This window comes from Heloderma suspectum, chromosome 5 (genome assembly GCF_057233095.1).
Source record: "Heloderma suspectum isolate Gila_16-S chromosome 5, 16-S_ref, whole genome shotgun sequence".
In the NCBI taxonomy this organism is placed as follows: Eukaryota; Metazoa; Chordata; class Lepidosauria; order Squamata; family Helodermatidae; genus Heloderma; species Heloderma suspectum.
Genome location: NC_139462.1, coordinates 198,930,130 through 198,944,660, shown reverse-complemented (window position 1 = coordinate 198,944,660; position 14,531 = coordinate 198,930,130). Strand labels below are relative to the sequence as shown.

The 14,531-nt window shown below is 45.9% G+C and overlaps 1 protein-coding gene across 1 annotated transcript in view; it reads right to left on the bottom strand.

Moving 5' to 3' along the window:
- Positions 1 to 14,531, bottom strand: part of LOC146345055 (macrophage mannose receptor 1-like) — a 75,563-nt gene that overhangs the window by 11,362 nt on the left and 49,670 nt on the right. Inside the window, exons 26-27 of the mRNA XM_084859829.1 lie at positions 8,063 to 8,215; positions 6,859 to 6,969 (exon numbers count right to left, since the gene is read on the bottom strand). Of these exons, the coding sequence (XP_084715955.1) occupies positions 6,859 to 6,969; positions 8,063 to 8,215 (264 nt within the window). The remainder of the gene's footprint in view (positions 1 to 6,858; positions 6,970 to 8,062; positions 8,216 to 14,531) is intronic.

Here is a 14,531-nt window from a genome sequence, read left to right as displayed (position 1 = left end):
CATAAAGTGGGTCTTATGCACCACATAGTGGTCAAAGGCAAAATTGCTGCCCCAATTAAGTCTTTTAACTGTCTTTCCTGCCTTTGAAGCTCAGTTTCTGATGACAAGCTCAGGAAGTACTAGGATCAGCAAGAACAGCGAAATACAAACAAGAAAAACAGGGCATCTCACACACTCTGTAGGCAGGACTTGGAAGGAAACCAAGTGTGACAAAATAAGAAAATTAATCCCCACCAGCCATAACAGAATTTGAAACTAGGGCGTGGCCCCGATGTACTGTTTTACAGGCACAAAAAATCCCTTTTACGATATGTGACCAATGGTCTTTTCTCTTGTGCGTGTAAACAGTACATCAGGTGGGACATACCAAAGCTTGACCCATATAGGATGGGATTCAACAACGTAGTAGCTGCTTAATGACTGGGATGGACATGTTGCAAGCCATGTCTTCCACAGGCCACCTCAGCAGAGGCATATAAGTCAATCTTGTAACGTTTAACAAGGGTACTAGGATTTGCCAATGTAACTGTCCTGAAAATCAGTGCAGCAGAGCATTGAGGAAAACAGCTGCTGATGTTGATGCTGCTCTTGTAGAATGGGAAAAAATGGTAGGTGGAGACAACTTCAGGAATAGGCTAGGGAAATGTACTCTGTACTGTAAATGTACCCTTTAGGCATCTACTCGGAGTGGCATTAGAAACCTTCCATCCCAAGGAAACAGGATGGAATGACACAAACAGGGAATCTGACTGCTAAAAGTTCTGGTTCTGCAGATATAGGCCTTCACGGCCTTCCTGACAATAAGGGAATGCCATTTCTTTTCTGTGGGGTGCACAGGGGAAGTACAAAAAGTGGGAAGAATTAGCTCTTGTTGACAATGAAAAAGGAGACAGAGATTTAGGATGGAAAAAGAGGTTAGTACAGAGCACCACTTTATCTTTATAGAATACACACGGGTTTATATCCACAGAGAGGGCATTAAGTTCAGAGATCCTTCTGGCTGATGTTATGGCCACCAAGAATAAAACTTTGAAAGAGAACTGTTGGAGAGATATTGATTTCAGGGACTTGAAGGGTGACTTCTGAAGTGCTGAGAGTACTTTATGGAGATTTCAGGAAGGGAAACAATGTTGAACATGAGGTGACTTTCAAAAAGCTCTGCACAGGAACTGTTTAAGAAAAGGATAAGAGCCCATGGGCCTACCTGGGCCTTTTGACAAATAAGCAGATAGCGTGGAAGCCTGTTGCTTAAGCATAATAGGCTTGAGACCCATAGCCAAATCATCTTGCAGAAATGCTAAAAGGTCTGAGATTCTGGCTTTTTGAGCTCCAAATCCTTTTCCTAGTACACCAAGTGGAGAAAATCTTCCACATCCTCCGGTAAATTCTGTGGGTAGATGGGCTCCTAGAGGCCAATATAATCTCAATTACCATGGGGGAGAGGTCTGCTTTGGTGAAATGTTTCTGTTCAATTTCCAGACATGTAACTGAAGCCACTGTGAGAGCTGGACTATAAGGAAGGCTGAGCGCCGAAGAATTGATGCTTTTGAACTGTGGTGCTGGAGAAGACTCTTACGAGTCCCCTGGACTGCAAGGATTCAGTCAATCCTAAAGGAAATCAACCCTGACTGCTCATTAGAAGGACAGATACTGAAGCTGAAGCTCAAATATTCAGGCCACTTAATGCGAAGAGAAAACTCTCTGGAAAAGACCCTGATGCTGGGAAAGATTGAAGGCAAAAGGGGAAGGGGACGGCAGAGGATGAGATAGCTAGATAGCATCACCGATGCAATGAATATGAACTTGAGCACACTCCGGGAGAGAGCGGAGGACAGGAATGCCTGGCGTGCTATGGTCCATGGGATCATGAAGAGTCGGACACGACTTAACGACTGAACAACAACAACTGAAGCCACGCAAGGTTTGGGTGAAGCAGATGGCCTTGAGACAACAGGTTATCCCACAGAGGGAGGAGCCAAGGAGGAGCCACTACCAGGTCAGGAAACCAGGGTCTCCATGGCCAAAAAAAAGGAGCCACTAGAATGAGTCTTGCCTTTTCTTCTTTCATCTCCAAAGAACTCTGGAGAGAAGAGGGGTTGGTGGAAAAACATATAGAAGCCTAATGGCCGTGGAGAAGACAGGGTATCCATTATCTCCACTGCTGGAGATGCATAACAGGAGAAGAACCTGCTGACCTGGAGATTGGCTTCTTATGCAAACAGGTCCACCTGGACTCTCCTGAAACAGGAGACTTTCTCTTCGGAGATGTCTAGGTGAAGCATCCATTCTCCTTGGTTTAGCTGTTTCCTGCTTAGCCAGTTTGCCTGAGTATGCTCTCCCCGGCTTAGGTATTCCACAGAGAGGGAATCTAGGTAAAGGTCCGCTCAAAGAAAGAGGGAGTTACCAGGAATGTTGACACCACAGGGCCCAAAATCTTGGTTAGAAGCATGAGGTCAGCTGACTTCTTGAAGCAAATCAATTTGACTGCAGCTTGAATTTTGAAGAACCTCTCTGGAGAGACAGCCACAATCCCTACTTGCATGTCTATTAAGGCCCCCAGGTGGAGTATTCTGTGAGAAGGGAGCAGATGATTCTTTTGATTGTTGACCAGAAAACCGAGGTTCTTGAGACATGCCAGGTGACTTGCAGGTCGTCCATTGCCTGATGCCAACAGTCTGAATGGATTAGAAGATGATTGAGGTAAGGGTATACTGAGAGGCTTTGCATGTGAAGATGTGCCATCAAAGTGACCATGATCTTTGTAAATACTCTTGGACCCAAAGCTAGGCTAAAAGGCATGGCTCTGTATGTAAAATGGGACCATTTGAAGGCAATATGGAAGTAGTGTTGATGGTTGAGGAAGATAGGAACATGGAGATAGGCTTCTCTGAGGTCCACTGAAGTCATGAAGTCTCCTAGGCAAACAGCTTCTTTGATGAACTTCTTTGAGTCTCCATCCAGATCCAGAGGTAACAGATGAAGTGGATGAGAAACTTGAGATTCAAGATAGCTCTGATGGATCCATCTTCCTTTGAGACTGTAAAGAAGTGAGGATAGAGCCCTAATCACTTATCTTCTAGAAGCAACGGCTCCACTGCCACGATATCTAGTAGATGTTGGATGGCCAATTTCACCATTTCCCTCTTCACTGGATTTACTGGGGTTGGTGATGGGAAACAAATGTGGGGAGGTGGAGATGTCAGTTCCAGACGCAGACCCAAGCAAAAGGTCTCCAGGACCCAATGATCTGTGGTGATGGCCAGCCATTTGCCGGTGTACCCGGCAAGGTGACCACCCACCAACAAAACGCTGGTGTCAGAATTGATGCCTGTATCCCCTTGACATGGTGGATGAGCCATATCTAGCAGAGAAGTTCTGTTGGCCTTTATTTCCTCCTTGACAATGAGCCCAGGTGGGACGGGTGGACCAAACATCTCTCCCTTGCCCAGAGATTTTGGAGAAACAAAATGGCTGGCTGGTTTGGTAAGGGTGAGAAGCTCTCCTAAAGAAACACCTTTCTTCCTTCTTTCTTGCCATGGGACTAGCCTTTTTCTTATCTTTTGATTCGACTAGGTCATCCTTTAAAGCTTCATCCCCAAAGAGCTTTCCCCCAGTGAAAAACTCTGACCCTAGGTTGGACTTCGAAGGAGGAGCAGCTTCCCAACGGCAAAGCCAAAGGAGTCTCCTGGCAAACACATCAGCTGCTAGGGATCTAGCAGAGAACTGAGCTGCATTCAAAGAGGGGCCGGCAATAAAAGCTACCGCTCTAGAGGCCTTGAGACCATGATCTGGCTGGATCAGAAGTGCCCCGTCCAACACATCTTCCAACCACAGGAGGGAAGGCCTGGCAAAAACTGACGCTGAAGCTGCCACCTGAATAGACAGGGATGCTGCTTCATGGGCCTTCTTCAAACCATTATCCAGCTTGCGTTCAATTACCTCCTTGAGCTGAGCATCCATACTTTTGGGGTGAAGAGCATGATTCACTAGAGCTGCCATGGGTGCATCAATAAGTGGGACTTTAATTTGATCCATAGTAGGCTGCTCTAAAACATAATGTCCGTTAGCAATAGTGATGGATTTCTTCAATAGTGCTGCAAAGGAGAATCCAACTCACCTCTAATCACTTGTGGGACAAGAGCAGGCAACTTTGGTCTTGGGCTGAGAATCAGGACAGACAGCTGCCATCCTAGAAGTAGAGGGTTGCGGACCTTCCTCTGAAGGAATCAAATCTAAGGCTGCCATAGATTTACATAGCAGGGAAAGATAGTGGGAGTCCTGGAATAGATGATAGGAATCAGGCGCCTTGAGGTCAAACTCACCACTCCACTCCTCTTCATCCAGGAAAATTAAGTCTTCATTATTCTCATCTGGGTTAGGACAGTCCAGATTTGGGTTGGACATTTTCTTTTTAACTCCCCCCTAGGCACATCGTGAGGATCTGGAGATATATGAACCCTGTCTCGAGCTAGAGCTGAAAGAGCTTGTGGAGGCTGCTGTGACATTAAGAGAGAGCCAGAGGACTGCACAGCATTTCTAGATGTAGCAGACATAGAAAGGGTTAAAAGCTGAGAATGAACCAAGGCATCCTTAGCCAGGTCAGCTAATAAAGCCTCCTTCAAGCACTGTAGCAAAGATGGTGGAATTTCCAGAGAAACTGAATCCCTCCAGATTGCTGCCTAATTGTAGGGGATTGGCAGGGTTTGGGAGGGAAAAAGCAGTAGGCCTGGAGGATGATGTCCCTGTTCCCACAAGGTGGTCTGTGAACCTCTGGAACTCCTTCGGGGAAAACTGCATCGAAAACAGACTGCCCAGACTCCCAGCAAAGTCTGCCATCATCAGAGAGCTCTTCATCTGCTCCAAGGATCCTTCTGGCCAACTACCTGGGAGATGATATAGCAAAAGCTGGGCTCCTGCGTAAGGCCAGGCTCCCCACTCCTTGTCCTCCGCCTCCTCCTCCCAAACTCCCAACATCCATACGAGCCAGGGCTGTGTCATTGCAGGCACTTGATCTTGCTCTAAGCTCTGCTGAGGAAAACTCCCAAAGGTGGAGAAATGGGAGCTCCGGATGTGACAGAAAGGCTTGCTTTTTCATAAGCTGTAGATGGACAAGCTGCTTCAGCACGAATGGGAGGAGGGTCGGTAATGGCCGCCATTATTGCCTTTCCATTGCTCACAGAGGCTGCAGAGGTGGCTTGTGAACATGACGAGGAGGCTGCTGGGTGAGGTTGATGAGGAGATTTGCAGGCAGAAATAGACTTTTCTTTTGCTTTCCCCATAGCAAGTGGAAGAGCCGAAGCACAGGGGGGAAAAGGCTGGCCAAATTGGAGAGGGGACAGTCGAAGATGATGACAAAGGCAGCTGGCAAGAACAGAGAAGCTGCAGTGGTTTTGTTTTATGCTTTCCCTGAAAGGGAAAAAGATTGGGAAGGGAGGGAAAGCAAACAGACAATAACACACGGACATGCAAAAGTTAAGGAGAAAATGGAAAATACAAGCCTGAGTCAGAAGAATGCAGAGAGGTGAATCCACGACCACTTCAGTGAGGCAAAATTGCAAAACTGAGCTTCAAAGGAAGGAAAGACAGTGGAGGGAGAAATCCTATCAGGATAGGTGGCTGCCTCTGAACTAGGAGGCGACCGCCTATCCAATGCAGGACGGGTGGAGCAGATCTTCTCCTCTGCGCTCCAGCCACCTTGCATTTGTGGCTAGGTGGCTGATTTTGGCTGTCTAGCCAGGTTACTTCAGAGGGGGAGAGGCCGAACAATGCATAGGAAACGTAGTAACAGCACTTCCGCACTCCCGACCCCTCCCTGCCCCCAGGAACGTCCCCTTTTGCCCCGCTCTGCACTGCTCTTCTGAGCTCGAAGCCTGGGGACGATACGCACTGCCTACGAGGCAGTGGAGATGGGGGGTGGGGAGGTGGTTTTCCAAGAACCGACCTTGAAGCATGGGCTCTGGGGTCGGTTCCTGAAAACTGAACAACCTTATGGCTGTCTGTTTGTTGTTGTTGTTCAGTTGTGTCCGACTCTTCGTGACCTCATGGACCATAGCACGCCAGGCCTTCCTGTCCTCCGCTCTCTCCTGGAGTGTGCTCAAGTTCATTATGGCTGTCTAACTGCTGTCTAACAGCCATAGGATTATGTCCTAAAACTGAGCAGTGATTTTGCCTTTGACCACTAGGTGGCACAAAAGACCCACCTGATGTACTGTTTACACACATGCACAAGAGAAATACTCTTTCACTAACACATGCATTTAATGTTTCTCTTACACATATCTAGCATGATGTGCCTCGTTGCTACATATTACCTTGTGTTGAAAAATGGTTGGCCTTGCTTTCTTCAGAGAATGAACTTTGTTTAAGAAAGAGATGAAGTTTCCTAAAGTAGACCTTTACTCTTTGAGTTTAAAGCTGTGGTTCCAAGTACACTTACTTGGAAACGTCATGATGAGAACAATGTACTCACGTTTTAGTTTGCTGTGAAGAATTCCTGATAAGGTTGTATCTCTAAGCTAACCAAATAGCAGAATGAACAGAGGAAGTTTGTGTTGCTTTTAATTGTTTATATCTGATTAGCAACAAATCTGATCAAATAGAAATTGCAGGCAGTCCAATGCTATGCATGTTTACTGAGGAATAAGTACCTCTACGTCAAAACTTTAAAGTAAGTATGCATCGAGTTAGAGCCTTGTTCAGTTAGAAAGCTATTTTCTGCTCAATATGGAGGGTCTGTATAATTGTGGACACTATAAAATATTATAGGATGAATTAAAACTTTTCCTAACCAAAGGCATTTTAAAGCAGCACAAGCTAGTATATTGCTGTATAGGTCAATATCGAAGGTTAAACAATTACCATCTATACTTCGGATCAATCCTAGCCAAAACTCCATACGACGGAGCTGTTCAGTATGTGCCACCAAAAATTTCTGTTCAGCTAAATCTTCTACTGAAGTCAAGGTGCCACCTAAGAAACATAAGATGAGTAATTAAAAAGTTTATTCCCATTGAAATATATGCAACAACCTCACAGGGAAGACCAATTATTGTTGCTAGCTCCAGCAAAAATATACACAGTTCTGGATGCTTTAGAGAAAACATATATCATTATCTTTCAAACATTTATGATTACTATTTTATTGGTTAATGTTTACTGGAGAAGAATCATTGCACCTTTAGCTTTCTGTATAATAAAACTTTTAAAGCAGATAATTTAAATAAACATTCTACAGAAATAGTATTGTCAGCTTAGATATTTAGCAAATAACTTGAGCTCTAATTCATAAAATGCATTTCACATGATCTTTGGGAAGACCAAAAAAAAAGACACAGGAAAAATGTCCACACAGCTCAAGAAAATCTGGTGGAAGAACAGATCAATCAGGCATCTCTTTCAAAACATTTATATTAATCTTCAGAAAGCAAAGAACTTTGTTTAACAAGTAATTGTTAAGTGCTTTTGATATCATGTTTGATGTGCCAATCTCTAAAGTAGGAGGAAATGAAAATAATTCAACCTTATATTAGATATATTTGTTGGGATGCGATTGTTCTATTAAAATAAACAATATAAATTTCATTTAGAAAGCTATAGAGATGGAAAAAGAAATGGTAGTATGAGAACTAGTATGGAATGGAAGAGATGGCAGGTTGAAAAAATAAAATGATTGGAGACACCAGGTTTTTCCTAACATTCTTTTATAATACTCTCTTTCTACTTCATTTTTCACTTGAAAAAAATCCTCACCACTGACAAGAAAATAGGATTAATATGCACCTACATATTTTCTCAATTTATTACATTTTCCTCAATTTATTACATTTTCATCGTGTCCTTCCTGTCTAAGGAGCCAACAACCCTGTAGGGCAAGTTAGGCTAAAAGGCTGTGACTGGTCCAAGGTAATTTAGTAAGCTTTGTGGCTGAGGAGGTTTGAGCTCAGGTGTCTCTGGTCCAATGCCAGCATTCTAACTACTATACCACACTGGTTTACATACTAACCAGGAGTCCTCTAGAATGGAAAATTATTGTTGTTATGTTCCAACTCAAAATGACGCTCACCTAACTGAGTACATTTCATGGATGCTTCAGGCCAGTCTGCACCACCAGGGTAGATCGCATAGCAATGTGCCCGAAAGGGAATCCAAGGTATCTGGGTTTCTTTTAATGTAGGGCATCTTCCTGGGACATCCAGAGTTTCAGTTGGGAGTATACCTATTACAAAACAAATATTTTTTGTTTTAAAAAGAATAGGTATCTTAGAAACCTGTATTTACATATTTAGATAACACAGTTAGTTAGCCACAGTCAGGATGAAAATGGCTTCTGTGCTCAGAAGTGCACACATTGGTAATTCAGAATAAACTGTTTTATCTACAATGAATTCACCTTCTTAGTGGCACACGAAGAAGGATTTGTAGTGGCATTTAACCAGGTCAGTTTAGGGGCATACAAATTCCTTTATTGCTTACTGTGAAGTGAAGCCATATTCATAATCATGTGGTTAGATCCTCTCCTTGAGTATCAGTCTCATTCAATTAAGTGGTACTTACTTATGAGTAGACACATATAGAATTGTACTAAAAGAAGTCTAGTTTGCTGAGGCCATGGAAGCAACAGAATTCCTGACAGCACAAACCTATACATGTCTATTCAGGAGTTCCACAGGGTTTACTGTAAGTGGGTATAGGATTACAGCCTATAGTGTTCAAGACAGTCTTCATTCATTCACAATGTTTGCATGTTCTAGACTTCTAAAGAAACTAGTCCCATTTACTTCCAACCCAAGGCCACCATCAGCACGTGGCATCCTTGGACCGTTGCCCTGCCTTGCCCCCACCCCCATTATGAGCGCCAGACAATGCTATGTTGGGAGCATTGTGGGAAATTAAAATGCTGACTTTTGGACCCCCACTGGGGGCTGCCTGGTGTTCAAAGTGTTCCTGCCCCTGCTGCCTGGGAAGCCCACCAGGAGAGCACTGCTGTTTTGCCAAGGGCTCCTCAAATCTGCAACTGACTTTGTCCCCAGCAATTGTAACACCAAAAGTCATTGCTCAGTGAGAAAACAATAGACTACTGATTCTCAGGAATTCTGGGGTGGAGCAGTCTTAATTTGGGGAAAGACCTCCTTCTGGTTGACAGACAGGGCCTCCAAAAAGAATGACACCAGGGGCTCAGGGCTCTTACCGGATGCTGAACAAGAACAACTAAATAGGTGCAGCTTTACAAGGAACTCAGTAGGCCCTTCCCTTATGAGGTACAAGGCTGGAGAATGGTAAAAACCAAAGAGCAGCACTCAGGAATCCTCCTTTCTCCTTGGCGGCACTCTTTTCCTCAGGCTTCTGTGTGTGTGTATGTGTGTGTGTGTGTGTGAGAGAGAGAGAGAGTATGAGTGTGACCAACATGACCCGAGTCCCTGACTGAAAGGATGCGTCTCTTCCACAAATGAAATAAGGTGCTGAAGTACAATTCAAGCAGTTTCACATCACAACAGTTCAGATACGAGCTATCCTGCTGCCAGCTGCCAGACTAGGGCTGCTCTGGGAACTGAGGGGAAGCCCCTTTTCTTGGTGTTATTCTTGATGGAAGCCCTGTTTGTCAATCAGGAGGTGACCTAAATCATATCCCTTATGAATATACAGTGGAGGTGAGGAATAGATTTAAGGGATTAGACCTGATAGACAGAGCGCCTGAGGAACTATGGACGGAAGTCTGTAACACTGGTCAGGAGGCAGCAACTAAATCCATCCCAAAGAAAAGAAATGCAAGAAAGCAAAGTGGCTGTCTGATGAGGCTTTACAAGTAGCTGAGGAAAGAAGGGAAGCAAAAAGCAAGGGAGAAAGGGGAAGATATACCCAACTGAATGCAGAGTTCCAGAGAATAGCAAGGAGAGACAAGAAGGCCTTCTTAAATGAACAATGCAAAGAAATTGAGGAAAACAACAGAATGGGAAAGACTAGAGATCTTTTCAAGAAAATCGGAGATATCAAGGGAACGTTTTGTACAAAGACGGGCATGATAATTTATTTATTTATTCATTCATTTCATTTCATTTCTATACCGCCCAATAGCCGAAGCTCTCTGGGCGGTTCACAAAAATTAAAACCAAACAACACACAATAAAACAATTTAAAATATATAGAACATTAAAACCACAATATAACAATACAACCACAATAAAACCTAGCAGCAGTGCAGGAGTTTAAAATACAGATTTAAAACAGCAAAGATAAAAATTTAGAAAGCTAAAATGCCTGGGAAAATAAAAAGGTCTTCACCTGGCGCCGAAAGGAATACAATGCAGGTGCCAGGCGAACCTCACTAGGGAGCTCATTCCAGAGCCGGGGTGCCACAGCAGAAAAAGCCCTCCTCCTAGTAGCCACCCGCCTCACTTCCTTTGGCAGAGGCTCACAGAGAAGGGCTGCTGACGATGATCTTAAGGTCCGGGCAGGCACATATGGGAGGAGGCGATCCTTCAGGTAACCTGGCTCCAAGCTGTTAAGGGTTTTGAATGTTAACACCAGCACTTTGAATCGGGCCCGGAAATGGACTGGCAGCCAGTGCAGCTGAAAAAGTACTGGCGTAATATGAGCTCGCAGGCCAGTCCCTGTTAACAATCTTGCTGCCCTATTTTGGACCAGCTGAAGTTTCCGGACCATTTTCAAAGGCAGCCCCACGTATAACACATTGAAATGGATCTAGATAATCCGTTTCATTCAACAGTGCCTGGAGCTGTCCTACAACCACCCGCTCAAGCACCTTGCCCAGGAAGGGGATGTTGGCCACTGGCCTATAATTGTTAACATCCTCTGGGTCCAGGTTAGGCTTTTTCAGGAGTGGTCTAATTACCGCCTCTTTTAAAGTGGCAGGCACCACTCCCTCTCTCAAGGAGGAATTTACAACCTCCTGGACCCAGCCAGACATCCCCTCCTTGTTTGATTTAATAAGCCATGAAGGGCAAGGGTCAAGCACACAAGTGGTCGATCGGACTTGGCCATGCACCTTGTCCGCATACTCAGGCCTCCGTAATTAAAACTCATCCAATAAAACTGGACCAGACAGTGCTCTGAACACCTCTACTAATAGAACTGCATTAATGGTGATGTCCAATTCATGATGAATCTGAGCGACTTTATCTTCAAAGTGCCGTGCAAACTCGTCACAGCGTGCTACCGAGGGTTCCACCGTCTCTCTCCCTGGCCCAGAATGTAACAGGCGCGAACCACTCGGAAAATCTCCACTGGACGACACTGAGAAGATGCAGTGCTGGTGGAAAAGAACTGTCTCTTTTCCACTCTCACTGCCACAGAGTAGGCTTGATAGTGGGCTCTTACCTGTGTTCGGTCAGACTCAGCACGAGTTTTCCTCCACCTGCGTTCTAGCTGTCTCCCCTCTTGCTTCATTGCCCTCAGCTCAGGTATATACCAAGGAGCTGGCCGGGCTCTGCTCAGAGGGAGAGGGCGCTTGGGCGCCATCGTGTTAACTGCCCGAGTCATCTCTGCATTCCACAGAGCGACCTGGGCTTCGATAGGAGCACCAGCCATACCAGCAGGAAAATCCCCCAGAGCCCTCTGGAATCCATCGGAATCCATTAATCTCCAGGGGTGGACCATTTTAATAGGTCCCCCACCCTTGCAGAGGGGGAAGGCTGCCAGGAGTCTAAACCTCAGCAGGAAGTGATCTGTCCATGTCAGGGTGGACACTGAGCCCATAGATTCCCAGAGTAGTTCTGCTGCTGAGGAAGAGCAGTCGCTCCTTCGGGAGAGGAGCGCGCTCCTTTTCCCCAGGACCAACAGTTGACAGAGATTCCTCCCACCCACATTCCTAGTTTAGAAAGCAGTCCAGGGAGTGTCTCAGCACAGATAGCAGACTGGGTGGATGCGCGGCGCAGACGCAGAGAGCGGCGCCAAAGGGTTCGCGCTCAAAGAACGGTTGTGCCCAGAGGATCCAAGGGAAAAGGGGAGGGATTCTCCCTAGTCCTTATATTCAGGGGTCTGCCAGTAATTGCCTTTCAAACAGGGACCAACTGTTCCAACTTAGGGCATAGGGATGCTGCTGCTCAGATCTAGTTGCTACTTGTAGAGTTATTAAGTTGTAAAAGAAGAATAAAGCTTTGAAAAGAATCCCTTTGTCTGTGTCTGGACTTGGCTACTGGATTAGACTGAGAGAGGCCTCCAAGGAGCCCTTGACAGTCCATGACAAAGGGACAGATGTTAATTCCTCCACTTTCAGATCACCATCCTCCTGCCCAGTCGAGAAAACCAGATCAAGCGTGTGTCCTGTTATATGTGTTGGGCCGATAACATGTTGGGACAGCCCCATGGTTGTCATGGTGTCCATGAAGTCCTGAGCCGCCCCGGATACAGCAGCCTCGGCATGGAAGTTGAGATCCCCCAGGACCATCATCCTAGGGGTCCTCAACACCAAGTCTGAGACCACCTCCGTCAGCTCAGGCAGGGATTCTGATGGGCAGCGGGGTGGGCGGTACACCAACAGAATCCCTAATCTGTCCCGGGTACCCAACACAAGGTACAAACACTCAAGATCTGCACTCGAATGAGCAGGAAGCCTGGAGAGGGAGATTGAATTCCTAAAGACCACGGCAAACCCCCTTCCCTGACCCTCAAGTCGGTGTTGGTGCTGCACCGAGTACCCAGGAGGGCACAGCTGGGAGAGAGTGACCCCTCCCAGTTCCCCCACCCAGGTCTCAGTAATACAAACCAGGTCAGCCCCCTCATCCACAATCAAATCATGGATGAGGGAGATTTTATTTTGGGCTGACCTGGCATTCAGCAGCAGCACCACCGCACCCGAGGGCAGACTGGTAAGGCTGCCAGGAACCATCAGGTTGGGGGAAGATCCAGAATCGGGGACAGCTGTAAGGTGTCTAGCCCCTCTTCTCCTCAGCTGGCCTGTTAATCCCGCAACACCATACCTCCCCCTGCCCATGACCACAGTTATAGTTGCACCTCCCCGACCCCCTGAGTTGCCCAGTAGTCCTCCCAGGCACATATTAAAATATTAGGGTATAAAATGTTCAACAGTATAAAAGAATATAAAAGATAAAAGAGAACAGCAGCTAAGAAGGAGCAGATAAAGTCCACGTTTGCCCCTTTCTCCCTCGTCTTTAAAGCTGCTGCCCTCTGCTGCTGCTATTTGCTGCTGGTATCTGTGGCTGCTGGTGTCTCTGGAGAGACAGGTGGGTGGGTCTTCAAGTCCTGTTCTATTTGACTCCAAGTGCGACACTAAGTGTCTGGCAGCCCTGCCTTAAGAACCTGTTGGCGGGGGCAGAGGCAGGCTCAGGATCCACCTGGTGCAGCTGCTGGCTGGTCCTCCTTCCCCCAGACTCCTTGCCGAGCAGCCTCCGGCAGCCCCGCCTTAAGTACCTGTTGGCGGGGGCAGAAGCAGGCTCAGGATCCACCTGATAAAGGACAAAGAAGGCAGGGACCTAACAGAAGCAGATGAGATTAAGAAGAGGTGGAAAGAATACATAGAAGAACTATACAGGAAAGATCTGAATGTCCCTGATCGCCATGATAGTGCGGTCACTGAACGTGAGCCGGACATCCTAGAGAGTGAAGTCAAGTAGGCCTTAGGAAGCATTACTAACAACAAAGCTAGCGGAGACAACAGTATTGCAGCTGAGATATTTAAAATCCAAAAAGATGATGCTGTTAAAGTGCTGCACTCAATATGCCAACTAATTTGGAACACTCAACAGTGGCCACAAGACTGGAAAAGGTCAGTTTACATTCCAGTTCCAAAGAAGGGCAATGCCAAAGAGTGTTCGAACTACCATACAATTGCGCTCATTTCACATGCCAACCAAGGTGATGCTCAAAATCCTACAAGCTAGGCTTCAGCAGTATGTGAACCGAGAACTACCGGAAGTACAAGCTGGGTTTCGAAGAGGCAGAGGAATTAGAGATCAAATCGCCAACATTCGCTGGATCATGGAGAAAGCAAGAGAATTCCAAAAAAAGTCTATTTCTGCTTCATTGACTACGCTAAAGCCTTTGATTGTGTGGATCATAACAAACTGTGGCAAATTCTTAAAGAGATGGGAGTACCAGACCACCTTAGCTGTCTCCTGAGAAACCTGTACGAGGGTCAAGAAGCAACAGTAAGAACCAGACATGGAACAACCAATTGGTTCAAAATTGGGAAAGGAGTATGACAAGGCTGCATATTGTCGCCCTGCTTATTTAACTTGTATGCAGAGTACATCATGAGAAACGCCAGGTTGGATGAATCACAGGTTGGAATTAAGATTGCCGGGAGAATTATCAACAACCTCAGATACGCAGATGATACCACCCTAATGGCAGGAAGCAAAGAAGATCTAAAGAGCCTCTTGTTGAGGGTGAAAAAGGAGAGTGCAAAAGCTGGTTTGAAACTCAACATTAAAAAAACAAAGATCATGGCATCTGGCCCCATCACTTCCTGGCATATGGAAGGGGAAGAAATGGAAGCTGTGACAGATTTTATTTTCTTGGGCTCCAAGATCACCGCAGACGGTGACTGTAGCCAT